The following is a 22,779-nucleotide window of genomic DNA, read 5'->3' as shown; positions in this document are numbered from 1 at the left end:
GAGGCCTTACAAATAGCTGTGAAAAGAAGGGACGTGAAATGTAAAGGGGAAAAGGAAAGATAAACCCATTTGAATGCAGAGTTCCAAAGAATAGCAAGGAGAGAAGAGAAAGCCTTCCTCAGCAATCAATGCAAAGAAATAGAGGAAAACAACAGAATGAGAAAGACTAGAGATCTCTTCAAGAAAATTAGAGATACCAAGGGAACATTTCATGCAAAGATGGGCTCAATAAAGGACAAAACTGGTAGGGACCTAACAGAGGCAGAAGATATTAAGAAGAGGCGGCAAGAATACACAGAAGAACAGTACAAAAAGAGATCTTCACGACCCAGATAATCACGATGGTGTGATCATTCACCTAGAGCCAGACATCCTGGAATGTGAAGTCAAGTGGGCCTTAGAAAGCATCACTATGAACAAAGCTAGTGGAGGTGATGAATTCCAGTTATTTCAAATCCTGAAAGATGATGCTGTGAAAGTGTTCCACTCAATATGCCAGCAAATTTGGAAAACTCAGCAGTGGCCACAGGACTGGAAAAGGTCAGTTTTCATTCCAATTCCAAAGAAAGGCAATGCCAAAGAATGCTCAAACTACCACATAATTGCACTCATCTCACATGCTAGTAAAGTTAATGCTCAAAATTCTCTAAGCCAGGCTTCAGCAATATGTGAACTGTGAACTTCCAGATGTTCAAGCTGGTTTTAGAAAGGCAGAGGAACCAGAGATCAAATTGCCAACATCCTCTGGATCATCAAAAAAGCAAGAGGGTTCCAGAAAAACTTTTTTTCTGCTTAATTGACTATGCCAAAGCCTTTGACTGTGTGGATCACAATAAACTGTGGAAAATTCTGAAAGAGATGGGAATACCAGACTACCTGACCTGCCTTCTGAAACATCTGTATTCAGGTCAGGAAGTAACAGTTGGAACTGGACATGGAACAACAGACCGGTTGCAAATAGGAAAAGGAGTACATCAAGGCTGTGTATTGTCATCCTGCTTATTTAACTTATATGTAGAGTATATCATGAGAAATGCTGGGCTGGAGGAAGAAGAGGCTGGAATAAAGATTGCCAGGAAAGTATCAATAACCTCAGATATGCAGATGACACCACCCTTATGGCAGAAAGTGAAGAAGAACTAAAGAGCCTCTTGATGAAAGTGAAAGAGGAGAGTGAAAAAGCTGTCTTAAAACTCAACTTTCAAAAAACTTAGATGATGGGATCCGGTCCTATCACTTCACGGCAAATGGTTGGGGAAACAGTGTCAGACTTTATTTTGGGGGGCTCCAAAATCACTGCAGATGGTGACTGCAGCCATGAAATTAAAAGACACCTACTCCTCGGAAGGAAAGTTATGACCAACCTAGACAGCATATTCAAAAGCAGAGACATTACCTTGCCAACAAAGCTCCGTCTAGTCGAGGCTATGGTTTTTCCAATGGTCATGTATGGATGTGAGAGTTGGATTATAAAGAAAGCTGAGCGCCGAAGAATTGATGCTTTTGAACTGCGGTGTTGAAGAAGACTCTTGAGAATCCCTTGCACTGCAAGGAATTCCAACCAGTCCATCCTAAAGGAGATCAGTCCTGAGTGTTCATTGGAAGGACTGATGTTGAAGCTGAAACTCCAATACTTTGGCCACTTGATGCAAAGAGCTGACTCACTTGAAAAGACTCTGATGCTGGAAAAGACTGAGGGCAGGAGGAGAAGGGGACGACAGAGGATGAGATAGTTGGATGGCATCACTGACTCAATGGACATGGGTTTGGGTGGACTCCAGGAGTTGGTGATGGACAGGGAGGCCTGGCATGCTGCAGTCCATGGTGTAGCAAAGAGTCGGACATGACTGAGCTACTGAACTGAATTGAACTGAACAAGAGATAAGGAAGGACACTATAGTGGGAGGGGGGTTCATGATTGGGAACTCATGTACACCTGTGGTGGATTCATGTCAATGTATGGCAAAACCAATACAGTACTGTACAGTAAAATAAAGTAAAAATAAAAATTTAAAAAAGAAAGGAAGGACACTACATAATGATCCAGGGATCAATCCAAGAGGAAGACCTAATAATTGTAAATATCTATGCACCCAACATAAGAGGTCCTAATACATAAGACAAACAGTAAGAGACATAAAAGGAGAAATTGACAGTAACATAATAATAGTAGGAGACTTTAACTCCCACTCACAGCAGTGGACAGATCATCAAAACAGAAAATTAATAAGGAAACACAAGTCTTAAATGGTACATTAGATGAGAGGGATCTCATTGGTATATTCAGGACATTCCATCCAAATGCAGAAGAACACACCTTCTTCTCAAGTGCACATGCAACATTCTCCAGGACAAACCACATCTTGGGTCACAAATCAAACCTCAGTAAATTTAAGAAAACTGAAACTGTATCAAGCATCTTCTCTGACCAGAACGCTATGAGACTAGGAGATTAAACAATAAATTTCTAAATAAACAACATGTTACTCAAGAAATCAAAAGGGAAATAAAATTTCTAGAAACAAATGACAATGAAAACACGACAACTCAAAACCCATGGGATGCAGCAAAGACAGTTCTAAGAAGGAAGTTTATAGCAGTACAATCCTACCTCAAGAAACAGGGAAAATATCAAATAGACAAGCTAACTTTACACCTAAAACAACTGGAAAAAAAAACTGGCAGAAGGAAAGAAATCATAAAGATCTGGGCAGAAATAAATGAAAAAGAAATGAAAGAAACAGTAGTAAAGATTAATAAAACTAAAAGCTGGTTCTTTGAGAAGGTAAACACAATTGACAAGCCTTTAGCCAGAGTCATCAAGAAAAAAAGATACAAGAATCAAATCAACAAAATTAGAAATGAAAAAGGAGAGGTTACAGCAGACAAGGCAGAAATGCAGAGGATTATAAGAGACTATTATGAACAACTCTATGGCAATAAAATGGATAACCTGGAAGAAATGGAAAGATTCCTAGAAAAGCTCAATCTCCCAAGACTGAACCAGGAAGAAGTAGAGAGTGTGAACAACACAATCACAAGCACTGAAACTGAACCTGTGATCAAAAATCTCCCAGAAAGCAAAAGCCCAGAACCAGATGGCTTCACAGGAGAATTCTGTCAATCACTGAGAGAAGACCTAATGCCTATCCTTATAAAACTCTTTCAAACAACTGCAGAGGAAGGAACATGTTCAAACTCATTCTACAAGGCCACCATCACCCTGACACCAAAACCAGACAAAGACAACACAAAAAAAGAAAACTACAGACCAATATCACTAATGAACATAGATGCAAAAAGTCTTCAACAAAATTTTAGCAAACAGAATTCAACAACACATCAAAAAGCTCATACACCATGATCAAAGTGGGTTTATTCCAGGGATGCAAGGATTCGTCAATATATGCAAATAAATCAATGTGATGCACCACAGTAACAAACTGAAACATAAAAACCATATGTTAATCTCAATAGATGCAGAAAAAGCCTTTGACAAAATTCAGCACCCATCTATAATTAAAACTCTTCAAATAATCGGCATAGAAAGAACCTATCTCAACATAGCAACGGCCATATATGACAAACCTACAGCAAACATTATTTTCAATGGTGAAAAACTGAAAGCATTCCCCCTAAGATCAGGAAGAAGACAAGGGTGTCCACTTTCACCACTATTATTGAACATAGTTCTGGAAGTCCTAGCTACAGCGATCAGAGAAAAAAAATAAATAAAAGGAATCCAACTGGAAAAGAAGTAAAGCTCTCACTCTTTGCAGATTACACGACATTGTACATAGAAAACCCTAAAGACAGTATCAGAAAATTACTAGAGCTAATCAGTGAATTTAGCAAAGTTGCAGGATACAAAATCAATACACAGAAATCACTCGCATTTCTATATACTAACAATGAAAAGTCAGAAAGAACAATTAAGCAATCAATGCCATTCATCACTGCAACAAAAAGAATTAAATATCTAGGAATAAACTTACCTATGGAGACAACAGAACTGTACACAGAAAATTATAAGACACTAATGAAAGAAATCAAAGATGACATAAACAGATGGAGAGATATTCCATGTTCCTGGGTAAGGAATCAATATTGTGAAAATGACTATACTACCAAATGCAATCTATAGATTCAATGTGATCCCTATCCAATTACCAATGGCATTTTTCACAGAACTAGAACAAAAAATTTCACAATTCATATGGAAACACAAAAGATCCCAAACAGCCAAAGCAGTCTTGAGAAAGAAGAATGCAGCTGATGGAATCAACCTTCCTGACTTCACATTATACTACAAAGCTACAGTCATCAAGATAGTGTGGTACTGGCACAGAAACAGAAATGAGACCAATGGAACAAGATAGAAAGTCCAGAAATAAACCCATGCACCTATGGGTACCTTATTTTTGACAAAGGAGGCAAGAATATACAATGGGGCAGAGACAGCCTCTTCGATAAATGGTGCTGGGAAAACTGGACAGCTACATGTAAAAGAATGAAATCAGAACACTTCCTAACACCATACACAAAGATAAACTCAAAATGGATTAAAGACCTGAATGTAAGACCAGAAATTATAAAACTCTTAGAGGAAAACATAGGCAGAACACTCGATGGCATAAATGAAAACAAGATCCTCTATGACCCACCTCTTAGAGTAACAGAAATAAAAACAAAAGTAAACAAGTGGGACCTGATTAAACTTAAAAGCTTTTACACAGCAAAGGAACTATAAGCAATGTGAAAAGACAACTGTCAGAACGGGAGAAAATAACAGCAAATTAAACAACTGACAAAGGATTAATTTCCAAAATACACAAGTAGCTCATACAACTCAATATCAAAAAAAACGAACAACCCAATCAAAAAGTGGGAAAAGACCTAAACACACATTTCTCCAAGGAAGACATACAGATGACTAATAAATATATGAAAAGATGCTCAACATCGCACACTATTAGAGAAATGCAAATCAAAACCACAATGAGATTATCACCTCACACCAGTCAGAATGGCCATCATCAAAAAGTCTACAAACAATAAATGCTGGAGAGGGTGTGGAGAAAAGGGAACACTCTTGCACTGCTGGTGGGAATGTAAATTGATACAGCCACTATGGAAGACGGTATGGAGATTCCTTGAAAAACTAGGAATAAAACCACCACATGACCGTGCAATCCCACTTCTAGGCATATACCCTGGGGAAACCAAAATTGAAAGAGACACATGTATCCCATTGTTCACTGCAGCAGTATTTACAATAGCTAGAACATGGAAGCAACCTAGATTTCCCTCGATAGATGAATGGACAAAGAAGTTGCTGTACATATACACAATGGAATATTACTCAGCCATAAAAAGGAACGCCTTTGAGTCAGTTCTAATGAAGTGGATGAACCTAGAACCTATTATACAGAATGAAGTAAGTCAGAAAGAGAAAGATAAATATCATATTCTAATGTATATGTACAGAATCTAGAAAAATGGCTGAAGAATTCATTTACAGGGCAGCAATGGAGAAACAGAGAGAGAATAGACTTACGGACATGGGGAGAGGGTAGGAGAGGGTGAGATGTATGGAAAGAGTAACCTGGAAACCTACCTTACCATATGTAAAATAGATAGCCATGGGGAATTTGCTGTATGGCTCAGGAAACTCAAACAGGGGCTCTGTATCAACCTAGAGGGGTGGGATGGGGAGGGAGATGGGAGGGAGGCTCAGAAGGGAGGGGATATATGCATACCTATGGCTGATTCATGTTAAGGATTGACAGAAAACAACAAAATTCTGTAAAGCAATTATCCTTCAATTTAAAAATTAATTACAGGAAGAGCAATCAAGACTCCAACTGCACTGGGCAGAGAAAGATGCATCTTGGGCAGTTAGTGGGGGTGAGTGGGGGCACACTAGCTGAGCTGTAGACGAGAGTATTCTGACAGATGCAGGACGTGCAAGTGGGCAGAAAGGTAAACGGAAGGGGAGGAGCTCCAGCCAAGATATCCAATGACACCATCAGAGGCACAAAGATCTAAGAAGGGACAAGGTATGTGGAGGGATATGCTAAGTGGACCAGGCAGGATATGAAAGTCCTTTGGGAAGTTACATAAATGCAAAGCATTACAATTGTGACTGTGTTGTTGTTGTTACCACTGTTATTCTATCTTGTCCAAATCTAGCAAGAGTTACTGGCTCAATTGCCAAATTCCACTTTCACAGCAAGGTTTACCCAACAGGTGATTTTAGAGATCGGCTGGAAGGAAAAGACAGCCTGAGCACCAGTTGGGTGACAACGGGAAAAGGTCTCTCTACCAACAACAGACCAGGAAAGAGACTGTTCTCCTGTGCGTGGCATTATCTGATGGGACCCACTGAACCTGTGAGGCCTACTTGCAACCAGTTGGAGGGTAGAGCCGACGCACAGAGGAACAGAGATGAAGAACGGCAGACACAGAGCCAAGCCCCTGCAGACCCCGCGGGGACCTTGCTATACCACGGGCTTCCTCACGCCAAGTAAGGAATCCCTTCACTGCTTAAACAGTTTTGTTTCCTCCTTAACTTAGCCACATGTTAACTGTTTAAGAAAGAAAATGCCCATCACAGTAAACAGAAGAAATTTTCAGAATACTTTCAGTATAGCTGAATTTGGTGCCTTCATGTGAAAAAACAACTTCCTAGCAGTGCTAGAGAAGTAAAAGCTCTCTTGAACACCACAGTTTCAAGTCCCATAACCAGGAGTATCAACCGCAGAGCACAGAATGACCAGTGAAAACATTCACTTTATCTTCCCATAGTTCCCCCAAATGGAGTAAAACCAATACGTACCTATACAGTCCTGATTGTCCACATAATGCACTTCATTCACACCTAAACCTTCCTTTTGATAGAGTTCTTGTTCCTAGAAAAAAAACAGTCATAATCACAGATATGGAGATGCCATGGGAGAGGAAAGACTCACTGTTTGGTGCCAGATATAACCATAACATTTATTGATTAGTCAGTGTACAAAGGTTCACACCAACTGATTCGGTGACTGAGAAGTCTTACAAAACATTAGGGAAGAAAAATCCTTGCCCCTAAGGCAAGGTGAAATCACAACTTCAATGGCCAACATAACATACGACTTACATATGTGGAAACATTCCCTCACAGATAAGCACGCTTTCCCTGAAATACGCTGGGCAGCCAGGCACAGACACAGGAATCTGTTAATAATCACTCAAACCCAAGACAAGACCGGAGTAGGCGGGCAGGAATTTTATCACAGATGAGTGAGCAATGCAATGAATTCAGGGTTATGTGTATTTCTTATTTTTCCCCCTGAATGTTTAAATATTTCCTCCTAAGAGACATACTAGCAAAAGGTTCTGTCATTCTAGGAGGCAGTGTCCACTTGGACTCAATCTGAACTTGAAATTTACTTTTATTTTAAAGAACTGGTATAAACATAAATCAAGACTGTCTCCTCTTCATGAAGTTTCTAGATAAAGCTTGCTGGGCTGGTAGGAAGGGAAGAATTAAGGCAGGTTAAGCGAGAAGCATACATGTCAAACTTCACACAGTAATGGAAGGACTAACGCAGCCGGAGGGAACATTTTCAGAGAAACTATCTTAACTGCCAAGTACTTGTTTTCACCTGTTTGTTTATGCCAGAACTGGCTTAACTATGATATATGAGGAGCGGTATAAAAGGTGGACTGTGCTGGGAAACCCAAAAGGACAAAAACATAGAAAGGAAGAAAAGATGAATAGAATCGGAGCAGGAAAGAAAGGATTTCACATTTCAAGTCCAGATTCAGAGGGGAGCTCAGGAAACAGCAGTGCTGATATGAAGGGAACCAGCAGCCAGGAAGGCGGGTGCAGACCTGCAGAAGTCACTGAACTGCTGTGGTTTCTTGTCTGTAAAACAAAGGGCTGGACGAGATTAACGGGGTAATTCTGAGTTCCCTTTACCTCTACTTGCTTCACTCACGAAAATACATCTCAAACAGCTCAAACGAAGGAAAGGGAAGAGTATTAGTAGGAAACGGCAGAACATTCAAAATACAAGGTAAAAAGTGGTGAGACTAACCACAAATCTACTGATCCAAAGTTACCTATAGTTACTGTGCACTCTGAAGGGTTACAAAGCAACTCCCTTAAGACCTGAGATTGTAAGAGTAGGACAGGCCCAGTCATCTACTATGAGTAGTAGCGGGAAGTTCCTTACTCGACCAGAGGTGGTGTCCGGCCAAAAACACCGCACCGACGGGCCACTGGCAGCGCACAGTGTAACCTGGCAGGGCTAGGGAGGCAGGCCAGGCCAGTGCCCACAGACTCTGCCAACCTGGGGGCTCCGCTGCCATACACAGAGAGGGTGAGCAGGTAACGAGTGGGCAGAAGCAGAGGCCCAGGGGAAGAGAGGGGTGCCCAGGACAGGATGAGAGGAGACTGCTGACTGGCAGTGGAGGAGCAAACAGCCGGATCAGGAAACGAAACAAGGAGAATTTCAAGTCTAGTAAAAGTCACTAGTAAAACGCAAGGTACCCTCACTTCCGAGGAGGCGCCTATTTCAGAGTTTTTACTTAGCTTGGTCCCTAAGCTCAGCTGTACCATCGACACTTGGGATGTGCCCCCACAGCCCACGCAGGGCCTCTCTGAGTCCCTGGGCCACCTTACATCACACCCCATCCATCCAGGTAACTGCAGTCTATCTCTGTGCCCTGAAATTTTAAAATAGAGGGCCGTTCTTAAATCTAAATTGGACGCCAATTACCTCCTTCAGAATCCTTTCATTAAAAAATTGTTGAAGCTTCTCATTGCAATAGTTGATACAAAATTGTTCAAAACTGTTATGTTCAAAGTACTCTGAAAATAAAACCAGAATCAAGAGTCATCATCAGATCAACTTCACATTAATAAATTTAACTTAGGATAAAATTTTATTGTATCAATGCTTAATTTAACAGTAGGTTAAAATGTATGTATAACTGTTTCATACTCCTCAAATGCTCTTATTTCAAGACTTAAATTTTGATAGGCACTAAAATTAAGTATTAGAAACACCTCGGCTTGACAAAAAGTTGTTTGTTAAATAAATATCATATAGTAAAAGATATAAAATATCTTTTATTTTATAAAATAAAATAAAAGTCACTTGTAACATATTTTTAAGGCACAGAAGTTAAAGCAATCTAAATTGAAGAAAATGACTTAAAATGCAAGCACTTCATATTTTTCTGTATAATCTGTGAGATTATAGTTAGAAAAAATATTATAGATACTAATGCATTTCTAAAATTAAGGCATTGTATTACATTATTTCTAAGATCCCTGCAGCTTTAAAATGTCATGACTTTGTGTATTTATGTGCTGTGCGAAACTGGTGCAGATCAGGAAACAAATGTCTGAAGACTATGAAATTCTCAGGTCAGTAATGAGTGTTTCTCTAGCTCTGAACAAAAGGTAAGGCTTTACTGTAAATTTCAACATATATATCATGTCAAAAACAAAACTCTGCCCTTCCCAAAAATGTAAACACTCATATCTTCTCATGGCAACTGCAAACAAATTACAAAGGACACCACTTGTGCACAGACAGAAGGAACGCCCACGCCTATTAAGCTCAATAAAAAATTGGTCAGACTTAACTTTGAGATTTTTACAACATGGTCATTCCGAACAAAGCATTCAGACATCAGTGACTCATTTCACTTCTGGTCATACACAGCCACAGTTCTTCTCAAATATTTATCTTAATAGCTTACTCATTCAGTAGAAATTAATTGGAACTAGCTCTCTGTTGACAACTATCAGTAAGAATGAATTTTTATACATAGTTATGAGTTTGGCCTGTGTGCTAGGTCAACCTGTACCCAGCTCTACACTGGAGTCAATGGTCTTAATGAGTCAATTCTCTTTATCAGCAACACTGAAGACTTTATTCTGCTGTACTCCTTTAAGAGCACTGAGACATGGCTACCCACAGTAGTTTCAATCAACATGTTCTAATTTAAGCATTACTGTGACCAAAATCCACAAGTCTTTCCTTTTTTTCTGAAACATTAGCTTCTTATTTGAATCATATTATGAAATGAAATGATAGTATGGACATATAACTGGAAATACATTAAGCAGAAGGTACTACAGGGAAAAAAGGTTTTTAAAATTTTAATCATGTGTGGAAAAACTGGGTGTAAAAATATCAAACAGATACAAACTCACATACAAAACTATATTTACCAAACCCAGCAATATCCAGGACTCCAATAAAATAGGATGATGTTTCAAAAGGAAAACACTGGTTTACTCTGTTTACCACGTGATCAAAAAGATGGCTATAGACAGTCTTTGCCAAGGCATCCCGGGCATTGTTTGCCTGTTCCACTTTCAGGGGTACCCTGTAAAAGAAGACCGAGTCAACAGAAATTCTTCCTAGTAATATGTTATGGAAATAACGCCAGGTTCCCAAGAGCTGAGCACACACAGTCAAAGCAAAGGACAAAATAAATAGCTACAAAATGTCAGTTGTGAATGGAAACAAATAAATAGGGCCAGACCTATTATTGAGTAAAAGAATATTAGGCTCAAAAAATCTTTTTAACCTTAATTTTATACCTCATCATGCTAAATACACAAAAAATTTATTCAGAGGAATAATCTTACACGTGACTTTCTTAAATGCAAAAGAAACTATGTTTAATTCCAGACAACTTTAAAGTTCAGTAATTTGTTAACACTGCTTAAGGAAAAAAGAAAAAAAAGTTTATCGTAAAATCCAAACTGTCCAATTCTACTCTTTCAACTAAGTACTGGTAACTACACAGTATAACAGCATCAGACGCTGCAGATACAGACACACGGTCCGATGAAGAGAGTGCCACGGAAAAGAATTTCCAGACGCTGTGCTAAATGCTGTCACAGAGTATAAGGCACCTTGCGAACACCAGAAAAAATGATCAAACTCCGAAAGAAATCTCAAAAGTCATTCAGGTCTCCTCTAAACAGTGCTTTCCCAAGTTGCATTTCTTGCAGAAGAACGCTTTCCTAAAGGGACTCTTACGTGGACACTCCATCCATAAAACACAGAACTGCTTTAGAACACAGGGGAAATGGAGCTGAGGACCACACCCGGGGCTTTCACCAGCCTTCCCGTGGGCTCCAGAAAGGTCTCTGAAGGACCACAGTACTGCAGACGCTACTATATACTCTCCTCAGTGAGTTTTTCTTCATCGTAACAACAGTGGGGAATTAGCTTAGCAGAGAACCAGGCTAAACATACCTTGCTAATATTTCCCAAAGTAAGTTACAGAACTTTCTGTGTAGCGAAAAGGGCTCTTTTTATCCTTACTTTTTAAATTTACTGAAATGTTGTGAAACATTCCTTTGCCTTACTCAGTAAGGAACAGGGACAGGATCTGGCTTTTCCCCACAAGGCAGGGCTTGGAGGGGGCAGTGAGCAGGGAACTTACTTTATCACTGTTCCTTTGGTGCCCCCTGCTGTTGTCAGCATGACTCTCGTAGTTAAACTTACACGGAGATCATCTTGATCCAGACCCAGTAATTCAGCACAATGTTCCAACGACTGAGTAGATTTATTCTTCAGATTACAACCACCTATTGAAAACATATTTTAATTTCCAATTAATAAACATTACACGAGATTTTCAAGATGCGTTTCTTAGACGTACACTTCACTGACACAAAGCTATGAACTAGACAAGGCTTATTTGTGACTTTTAATTTCACCTCCCTTGTTCCCCACCCTTGTCAGACACTCATATTGCCAAGGTCACTGGGCAACTCATTCAGGGCAGCCCATGACACAATCCTCTCAGCCCGACAAAATTTTAACCTATCAGGGTTTCATTTTTCATGACCCTGCAAGGGAAATATACTAATGATAGATTACAAACCTTGTTAATATATTAAATCTCTGGAGTAACAGAACGCCTTATCACCAAAACTCGTATGACTGCAGAAAACGTTAAGGACATAGACTGGCGATTTGATTCTTACATGATAGTATACATGTTTCAATGCCATTCTCCCGTCTATGTCCGATACAGGATACAGCATGCTTGGGGCTGGTGCACGGGGATGACCCAGAGGGATGTTGTGGGGAGGGAGGTGGGAGAGGGGTTCATGTTTGGAATCGCATGTACACCCGTGGTGGATTCATGTCAATGTATGGCAAAACCAATACAGTATTGTAAAGTAAAATAAAGTAAAAATAAAAATTAACAACAACAACAACAAAACGTTAAGGAGTAATTTCAGCAGTAAACGCCGTGAGGTCAGCATGGGTGTGGATGTTTGTCTAGGGGCAGGTGTGAGTGTGCACACACGCATGTGCTCGTGACACCTGGGGACAAAGGAGGAGGGTGAGGCAGCCACGGCTATTTTTTCTGAACATCATATCTACAGGTTCCTATTATGGAGGCTGTTTCAAAATGCTTCTTATAGCAAGACAGCATACAATAGTGCTTCAGACTCCGGGCTGTTATGGCTCTAGAATTTACTAGCTGGGTGACCTTGAATGAGTTACTTATTATGCTCCGTTTCCTTACCCATATAATAAGGATAGTAACTCTATCAAACGAATAAGGTTGTTATGAAGACTAGTAAGGGTGGATACATGAATTGCCTGGAAGAGAGTCTGGTGCATAATAAGCACATATAATTACTGTCTTATTAATAATAATAAAGTAATTAATATTTTTAGGACTGTATAAATGATTCATTTAAAACTAATTTCAAAATTACAAAGAATGCATGTAATCATATGAGACTTATATCACAACAAATAGATAAACTATTTAACAGACTGGTCTCAGGGGAAATAAGACTATGAGATCAATTCATTGAGGAAAGAATTGCATTTCAAACAAATGGCATTGGACAACTGGACGTCCACAGGCAAAAGAATGTAGCTGGACTCCTACTTCACACCATACAAAGAAATTAACTCAAACTCAAAGACTTTAGGGTAAGAGTTAACACCATTCTCTTAGAAGAATTCAGACATAAATCCATATGATCTTGGACTAGGTTGGTTTCCTAGATATGGCACCATAAGTAACAAAAGAAAATAATACGCAAATTGGATTTCATCAAAGTGAAAACCTTTTACGTTTCAAGGAACACTATCAAAAATTTAAAAGACAAATCACAGAACGAGAGAAAATATTTGCAAATTATATATCTGATAAGGAACTTATATTCAGAATATAGTTAAAAACTCTTACAAGTGAATTTTAAAAAGGCAGTCAAATAAATGAGTAAAGAATATAAGCAGTCATTTCTCAAAAAAAAAGATACACAAATGGCCAATAAAATCATGAAAAAATGCTCGGCAACTTGATCCATCAGGAAACTGCAAATAAAAACCACAATGAGGCAGCACTTTGCATGCACTAGAATGGTGAGAATGTAAAACGGTCCAGTTACTTTGAAAATCAATTCCTCAAAAGGTTAAATATAGAATTACCATGTGACTCTGCAATTCCACTCCTAGGCATACAGACAGAGAAATGAAAATATACACGCACACACAAGTCTACACATGAATGCTTACAGTAGCAATATTCATAATAGCCAAAGGTCGAAGCAACCTAAAAGTTCCTCAAATGACAAATGGATAAACAAAATGTGGTATATATCCATGCAATGAAATATTAGTCAGCAAAAAAAATAAATGATGTTCTGACAGATGTTTAAACATACATGAACCTTGACAACACTATGCTAAGCGAAAGAAACTAGTCACAAAAGAGCCCATATTGTTTGATTTCATTTATATGAAACACCCAGTGGACAGAGACAATGTAGAACAAGGGCTGCCTAAAGGCTAGGTATTCATTCGGGAGGGCTGGAGAGTAACTAATGAAGGGTATGGAGTTCCTTCTGGAGTGATGACAATGTTCTAAAACTGATCAGAGTGATTATTGTGCAACTCAATACAAATTATGTTTCAATAAAGCGGAACAAAACAATAAGGGAAGAGGAATACTTAGAAGATATATTAAACCTTTAATTCCAGGAAAATAAAATTACTACTAATTTCTAGTTTGTACACACATACACATGATCTAAAATTATATAACTCAAAAAATTTACCACTAATAACCGATCAATTCATCTCAATGCTTCTTTTTTTTTTTAACTATTTTGCAAAGTTTCTTATATACATTCAGGAATTATATAATACTAGCATAAAATATTTATGCTAGTAAATTAAACTTTTTAAAACATTAAACGTTTCAAAAAGGCAAAAAAACCCACAAACACTATAAAATAATGTAAGGCTTTCATGTCACGCCTTCTAAAAATGAACTTCTTTGAACAATTTTTTACACCTGTTCTTATAATAATGTATATTTCGTTATGTAGAATTGTAAAAACATAGGAAGTCCCAATAGGTATTTTTTGCATTTCCATCAAGTAAAAACTTCTAAATAGCAGTGGGAGCTGTCTACATATTTACTAAAGAATAAATTTTCTGATTAAATAATTACAAAATATCCAGAGCTTTTTCAAATTGCAAAGTCATGCCAAAATTGAGCTCTCTGGGACAGGAAAAAATAAATTCTAATTAGAAAGAAATCATCTGAATCAATAGGAAGGATTATAGGAATGATGAAGATTAATATAATAAAATCTTAGCTATTAAAATAAAAATGACTTAGTTTATTAATCCTTTTGATTTATTGCCTCATTCCAATCTGCTCTGCTTTCTGCTCATTTTCCCGTCGACAGAAGGAAGTTTGAGAAGAAAAATAAAAAACAATGTAAATATCTACTAAGTGCCTTTTGACAATTAAATGCTTTTCTTTTTTTTTTTTTCTCGGTCATTTTTTATTTTTATTTTTATTTTTTTTTAATGCTTTTCAACTAACTAGATCCAAATTCATGATTCTCTGTGTGTACCTGTATGTCCTACCCCAAGGTAATAACACGAGGCGTGTGAACATGCCACCTATCACTTCAAACAAACAAAGTGTGCATTAATTAAACATTTTTGGATATTATTAATACTTGGAATTCCTACATGCTCCCTTGGTATAATGATGCCACAGAACAAATGAAAATGTACTCTAACATTCATTACATTTTCAAATCCCTCAAAAAAAACTAATATAAATTTTAATGCATACTAAGTATATACCTGATATTGCCTGGTTTTTCTTTTTGCTTGTTTCATTTTAAACTGGGATTAATCAGTATTTTTATTTTACTCATGCATTAAAAACAGTGGTTACTACATGGCAGGCATAAGTATTTGCATCATTCTACAAATATTCAACTCATTTATTCCTCTTTATGACAGGAGGTTGGACCTGGTATTTATTATTCCCACTTTACAGGCGAGGAAGCCGAGACTCCGAGAGGTTAAGCTCCTGCCCCAGGTCACACAGGCAGGTAACACATGGTGCACAGACTGCCCTAGACAACGTACTCTTACACACCACACTGTCGTCTGATGCTGAGGTCACAGACTCACAGACACTCAGTCTGAAAGCCATTAAGACTGTCGACTTCCACCTGCTCAGAAAGTTCAGTGACAGAGGGCAATGAGGGGCAGTTATCACACACACTGGAGTCAGTCAAATGTGAGGAGGACCGGCTCTCATACCTACAACTTCACTAGTGACCATACTACTTAAACTTGTCAAAAGTCCTACTTCTGTAAAACAGAGATAATATCCTCTATCTCATTATCTTTATTAAGTTCAGACTGTGACTATGATGTTTATAATGAAACACAATATATGAAGGGTCTTACACATAGCAGACACATTCATTTTTTTATGTTCTTCCTTCCTCTTGTGCCCCCTCCTTATATGCAAACTACTGCTAAGGTAACTGTACTTTAAAAACACTTCCCTCGTGGATTATCTCTTCATTATTTTATGAGTGAAAAAGTCAAGGTTTACAAAGCTTCTGGGATCTAACACTAAAGCCCACGTTACTGATCACTGTGTTACATGGTGCTTTTGATTTTTTTAAAAACTATGTATGTATGCAGGAATCAACAATCTTTTCCTCTAAAGTATGAGGTTTTAGGCTTTGCCAGCCACGCAGTCTTTGTCACAACTACCCAGCTCTGCTACTGCAGCCTGAAAGCTCACATGGATAAGACATATATAAATGTCTTTATGTGTTCTAATAAAACTTTATTTACAAAACAAAAACAGGCAGCTAGTCAGATTTGACCATGAGCCAACCCCACATTCATGGATCAAACTTAAGATCATACAAAGAGTTAGCTGCTCAGTCATGTCCGACTGCTTGCAACCCCATGGACTGTAGCCCGCCAGGCTCCTCTGTCCATGGAATTCTCCAGGCAAGAATACTGGAGTGAGTAGCCATTCCTTTCTTCAGGGGATCTGCCCAACCCAGGGGTTGAATCTGGGTCTCCTGCATTGCAAGCAGATTTCTTTACCATCTGAGCCACCAGGGAAGCCTTGGTATTTACACAGAGACTGAAACAATATGGTTGAAAAGTTGTATCATGAAGGCATTGAAATGCTTTTTCAATGTGCATCAAGTTTAACTTGTTTTCATTTCCGATAATAATGTATATGGGCTTTTATGTACTCAATGATCCTAACTAATCCAAGTTTAGATCAGTGAACCAGAAAAATATCAAAATACCTTAAAAGATAGCAGAGGATTATTCTGTTCACATATTGGAAAAGATTATCATCAGTCCAAAAATTTAACCAAATATGACCCTAGTAGTCAGTTACTTATCCTTCATAAAATGAATTCCTCATCAGTATCACTGATTTATTCAAAAACAAAGTTCACAATAACCAAAAATGCAGCATCCTTCAGTTGCAAGTTTCATCATGTGACACAATATCGTCTGGAAATGTAGGGGCTTAACAAACTAGCACACAGAGTCAAAATACATATGCAATTAAATGACAGAACTTCGAATTTTACTTCTTTTTAAAACAAAACAAAAAGATCACACACACACACACACACACACACACACACACACACACAAACAACCTGAAGTGCTGCCAGCTTCCTCAAAATCAATATTCCCAAGGTGCAGGACACCAGCTACTACCCGGAACAGATCAAGCTTTTCTTCATCATCCAAGCCAATCTTTTTCATGGCTGTGCACATTCTAATAAAATCACCATGGTCATCCAACAAAGGATCTTTCAAGGAACCTGCCTTAAGATGCTACAAAACAAGAAGACATCAATTAATTGTGGTCTACATTGCTTAAGTATCACCAACACAACTACACAAGGTCTACTAATGCACTATGTAACATGCAAAAATAAAATGTGTCAATCAGAAAACTTTAGTGTTTCAACACATTCAAAAACTGAATGACTGGGCGAAGTGTACACAGGATCTATATATTATTTCTTTCAATGATGTGTGAATCTATACCTATCTACATGAAAATTTCAATCAAAAATGGAGTGAGATGTTTTCCAATTTAATTACAGTTTTAACTCTAAAGATAAGATATTATAGAAAAATATAAATTGAGTGAAAATGAAGGAAATATCAGTGGTTGAATCAACATAAAACCAAAGATCAAAAAGAACTGAAGTTTTTAAAACCTGTAATAAAAGTTTAAATCTGAGCTGTACCAGTATTCAAAAGCAGTGAACAGTGGAAAGGCTAAAAACAACAGTTTTCACGGCCTGGGAATTAATTTTTAAGCCTTTATCTGTTAGTATATATGAGGTAAAGTATATTAGTAAGCATTATGCTTATGCTAAGAATTCACGCAATGACTGAAAACATTTCAGAAAAAATGGAAGAGAAAATTTGCTTTCTTTCTTAAAAGAATGTTCATCTAATGTATTCTTTACTAGAACCTATAATAAACTCAGAAAAAGGAAGAAGAAAAGTCAGCCCTGCAGAAACTAGAAGGAGGAAAGACAAAGTTACTGGACACAGAGAGACTGGCCTAGCAATTTTCCAGAACTTGAGAATGAATAAGCAAAACTAACATGAGGTAACAGTGTCGGAACTAACTGGCCATTCTAGACATCCCGAGGAGAGTTTTTTTTCCCTCCGGGTTGCCAATTGCTTCCCAGCTAAAGTTGTAACTGCTTTTCCACAATCTTTAAAATGCTGAATTATGCATGTGTAAAATTTCTGGAAAATTTCTAGACAAAGAAATTTAATTTTATTCTTCAAAGAAGCAAACAACAACATGCAGCCAAATTTAAAAGAAAACACATATCATGCAGAATTTTTAGTCTTGCAGTTGATCAGTTATTTCACTTGAAAACTGTTTCTAATCAAATGTCCAGGAATATATTGCTGTTACAGCAGACTAAAAATACTGCATTCTCCTAAAAATTACACACAGCTTAAAGACACGCCAATGGAACTAGGCAAAGAATTCTGAATAGTCAAAATGATCACCTCATCCTCCTGATACAGAAAACAATAAAAAGTAATTTAAACATATTAAATCCATTAGTCACTTACATATTTTTATATATAAACTCAATAATGTGAATAAGATTCTTAACAATGTATGGTGACTCTAGAACCAGAAAGTGAACATTTTCTTCTTAGGAGACTACAAAGAGTGCAATATTCTTTGGAAAGTAAAATAACAGTCTTCTTTCCTCTCCACTCAGTCTTTCCCACGCCAAAAGATTAAATATATTTATATCTGTGTTTTTTCCCTTTGGGATGGCAGCAATATCCCACCAGGGAATGTCCCAATTATCTTAATGTAATACAATTTCTGTATTTCAATGGTACCTTGTAAAAATATAGATTATCATAACAAAAGAGAATACTGTAATAAATAACGTCATTTCTTAAAGTCTCTACCATGGATGTTTACGATTTATAATCCAGACATCTGTGTGTAAAATAATAAAATATCAATTTAAACAAACATTAACTGCAGACTCATCTGTTTAGAATTCAAAATACTGGGGATTTTTGTTTTCTATTCTTTTCTATGAATATACTAAAGATATAATTCTCACTATCTTGAAAGTAGTCAAAAACATCTAACTCACTCAAATGCATCTAACTCAAATGCAGAGACATTAAAAACTGAATATAATAAAATTCTGTTCAATTACACACTCAATACAAATCTTTTTAAAAAGTTAATAAAGACAATGTGAACTAGTCCCTATAGTTAACCCTGACTTGGCATCTCAGAATTCAAGCTGCCTGAGTAGCTCCACCTTCATACCGCTTACCACTTACACACTGTATCTCAAAATTTATAAAGGTTGTAGATTTTTAGATTAAGGATTTTATTCTTTTAAAGTAATACTTAATGGTATAATTATATCTAATCCTAGAAATACAATAATTTAGTAAAAGGTACACATAAAACTAAACTTTTCATAATAAATTACAGAAACATGCTGCTTTAAAGAGAAATATCACAATAATACATAAGAACTAGTTCACAACGATGCTCACTCTTTGTGGACGTCAAAGCTTCTTTCAGCTCTGACACAGACAATGAATTATAAAGAACATATTTTATATTTAATCCTAATGGTTAATATGAGAGTAAGTTTCAAAACTGTTAGCAAAGGATGATTTTTAGGCAATTTGATACCCTCATGTTTGGAAAATAACAGGGAAAAAAGTACATTGAGGTCCCACCAAGAAGACTCAGAACCTGCAGCTTCTAGAGATAGCAAAAGAGGAATAAAGCGTTTCATGGCGAGAGAGGCGTGAATGACTATGTAGGTCTTTTACGCACAGGCTTAAAGCAAGAAATCTTACTTGGGTTTCAAAATAAAAACAGAATGTATCTTTCAGCACAATTTTTTTGCATTAAAGATTATAATCTGCTTTAAAAGTCTACTTTACCTCAGGAGTTTTTCGGTTCTGTAAAATCTGTTTGTCAGTTTCTTTGTTAGCAAAGTATCTAGTGCAGCCTCGGTTTAAATACTGTGACAAAGAAATTTAAAACGGAATTAACAATATGATCCACAGGAAAATAACACAAAGGAAAACGCAATCTATCCAACAGTGCTAACCATTTCTAAACATAACCTGAGCATCATTCAATCTCTCAATTAAAATCAATACTTCTGTATATCATAAACACTTTACTTCTATTAATCAAACCAGGGACGGTGAAACTCTGAATCTGAAAGTTGAATTAAATGATTAACAGAAAAAAAACAGTACCATAAAGCTTTCCTACTTTTAAAAGGGAGCAATTTTAAATCTTTACAAGATATGACCTAAATATGCAAAAAGTCTGAGTAATATTTGAGTAATATTTGAGTAATATTTTAAATTCTGAATAATTAACAAATAATATCCTTAAGTTTCTTAATTTCTGGTTTTTACAATCAGTCCTTCAAAACATGCCTTTCATAGTGACTGACAGTTAACACTAACTGTACATAAATTACATTTGCTTTATGAACCTTCACAGGTATTCAAATAACAATTTCAGCTTTTATCTCAATGATTTACTTCCCTGCCCAGAAGTTTTTTAAGATTAAGTGGTTTGAAAACACAGAACAAGGGAAGCAACTGAAAAGAAAATAATATACTGGTCTTCAGCAGAATCTACTACCCACATTTAATAGGTGGGGGTTTTTCAGGAAGGAAGTGAACAGAGCACAGGATGAGAAAATTTTTTAAACATCTCAGCTTTCCTTAAATCAGGTCACTAGGATTCTACTCTCCCATGACAATGAATTCCAAGATCATACAGATATCAAGAAAAAAATTACAGTAAATTGAATGACTTAGGGATAAATTAATACTGAAGATAATCAATGTATTATCTCCCCCCATTATAGTGAAATATTAAAATACAGTTAAAACCAGAAAATAATATCTAATGAAGTTTTCTTTGCAGACTAAAATCTTGAGGGAAAGACTAAAATAAAAGGGATAATACCGGTAAGCATTTTCAACTGACTTTCAAAACAGAGCTCTTTTATTTAGCAGGATAATGGTAGCTTAACTATATGGACCCAAAACAAATGTTTTCTTTGCTAGCAAGAGTTTAATCCACCTACTGCAACTGTTTTTATCAAATACTAGGTTTCTGGACAAATGGACTTAATAGTAAAACCTAAGGACAATACTTGTTTCTTCTAGCTTTTCTGTAACTAAAAAGCTGTAACTATTCTAGTCACCCATTCTCATTCTATCCAAGCCTTATTTATATTCAAAGATCCTTGCATGACTATAATGAATGCTTCCATGGAACATGTGCAAAAATATTTCAAAATTTTGAATAATGCAAGCATTTTTAACCTTTTATTTTCTAAAATACATGTGTAGTTAATATGGATGTTTTTGAACAGATGTAACTCTACAATTCTTTATACACTAATTTGGATAGAGTCACTAATTTGTATACAGCAGTGACAAAAAAATCTGGGGGCGGGGGGCAGTGTTCACCCTGCTGCAGTTTCTCCTTTGTCTTTACAACTTTATCCCCGAGTTGTAACTGGAGGCCTAAACTAAACCAGAGAAAAACCTGATGAAGTGACCAAGAATCGAAGTCCCTCTAAGGCGGAATAATTTGGCGGAAGGAATACAGAGGTGCATGTCCGCCTGCCAGAGAGGAATGTCCAAGACGGCAGATGTTTTTAGGTAAAAGCTAAGGCTGTTCCTCTAGTTTTCCTCTTACCACCAAAAGGACTCCCTTGTAAGAGGAAATCATGCCCCTACCTCACTCCACAGGGACAGGAAACTCCTACCTGATAAAGTATTTCAGAGGCTGCCCTCTTAGGATGGCTGTCCTTGTGCCAGGAAAGACTACATTCTGAGACACAGGAACTACGTTCCCAAGCCCCCAAGTAGAAAGAAACACTATGTTAAGACAACAGGCATGTCACTTTATCCTTAACTCAGTGTTGGCAAAGCCACATCAACATTATTAAATTCCACGTGAGTCATATTAATTTATAGTCCTTTTCTAAAAATCACTCTAGAGAAACGCATCTTCTACTGTCATGAAGATACTGTGGGCAACTAACCCAATTCCAACTAATTTGGTGAGTTCTAGAGAAGGTTAAAGGCTTCCCTCATAGCTCAGTCTGTAAAGAATCTGCCTGCAATGCAGGAGACCTGGGTTCAATTCCTGGGTCAGAAGATGCCCTGGAGAAGGAAATGGCAACCCACTCTAGTATTTTTGCCTGGAGAATGCGATGGTCAGAGAAGCTAGGAGGGCTAGAGTCCGTGGGGTCACAAGAGTCGGACATGACTTGGTGACTACATTACCACCCACCACCACCAGAGAAGGTTAAACATTGCAGAAACTACCTACATAGACGCAGTTATAAAGCATTTTAAAACAACAGAGTTTTTAGGTGTCCAAATATACATTAAAAGAAATTGACTGAAGTAATAAAGAGAAGCCAGGTTGCACACACACACACAGAACAATAAGTAAATATAAATGTGTGTCATGATTCTCAAGCGGAGGACCACTGGCCAAAAAGGACGATGAGAATCACCTGGAGAACTTTACACCGTCTGCACTTCCGACTTGCACTCCCCGATTCTCACGTCCCAAATAGGGATGCCATTTTCCAGCTGAGAACTTGTAAATCACACTAACCACTCCCAGTCACTTCTTCCTGAAACTGAACACTGACTTGTGATCCTTGGCTTTCCTGATTTCCTCATGCTTCTCTCCCAGCTCCACTTGGGCTTCCTTTCTTAGACAGCTCGTCTACTCATCCACTTTACCTCTAGAGTCTGGATCCTGGCACATGCTGTTCTGCATTGTGCAATCTCTCTGCACAATCTCATCTCCTCAGTCTCACAGTTCTAACTA

The 22,779-nt window shown here is 37.4% G+C and overlaps 1 protein-coding gene across 6 annotated transcripts in view; it reads right to left on the bottom strand.

The window, feature by feature from the left end:
* The window catches only part of MYO6 (myosin VI), a 100,145-nt gene that overhangs the window by 53,234 nt on the left and 24,132 nt on the right, over positions 1-22,779 (bottom strand). For all 6 annotated transcript variants that reach the window (XM_068985496.1, XM_068985495.1, XM_068985498.1 and 3 more), the window contains exons 9-14: positions 19,836-19,916; positions 17,015-17,195; positions 11,464-11,608; positions 10,235-10,392; positions 8,769-8,860; positions 6,839-6,911 (exon numbers count right to left, since the gene is read on the bottom strand). In XM_068985496.1, the coding sequence (XP_068841597.1) occupies positions 6,839-6,911; positions 8,769-8,860; positions 10,235-10,392; positions 11,464-11,608; positions 17,015-17,195; positions 19,836-19,916 (730 nt within the window). The remainder of the gene's footprint in view (positions 1-6,838; positions 6,912-8,768; positions 8,861-10,234; positions 10,393-11,463; positions 11,609-17,014; positions 17,196-19,835; positions 19,917-22,779) is intronic.

Source organism: Capricornis sumatraensis, chromosome 13 (assembly GCF_032405125.1).
Source record: "Capricornis sumatraensis isolate serow.1 chromosome 13, serow.2, whole genome shotgun sequence".
NCBI classification, from domain to species: Eukaryota; Metazoa; Chordata; class Mammalia; order Artiodactyla; family Bovidae; genus Capricornis; species Capricornis sumatraensis.
The sequence above is the reverse complement of the archived record's forward strand: the minus strand, read 5'-3'. Positions and strand labels throughout refer to the sequence as shown.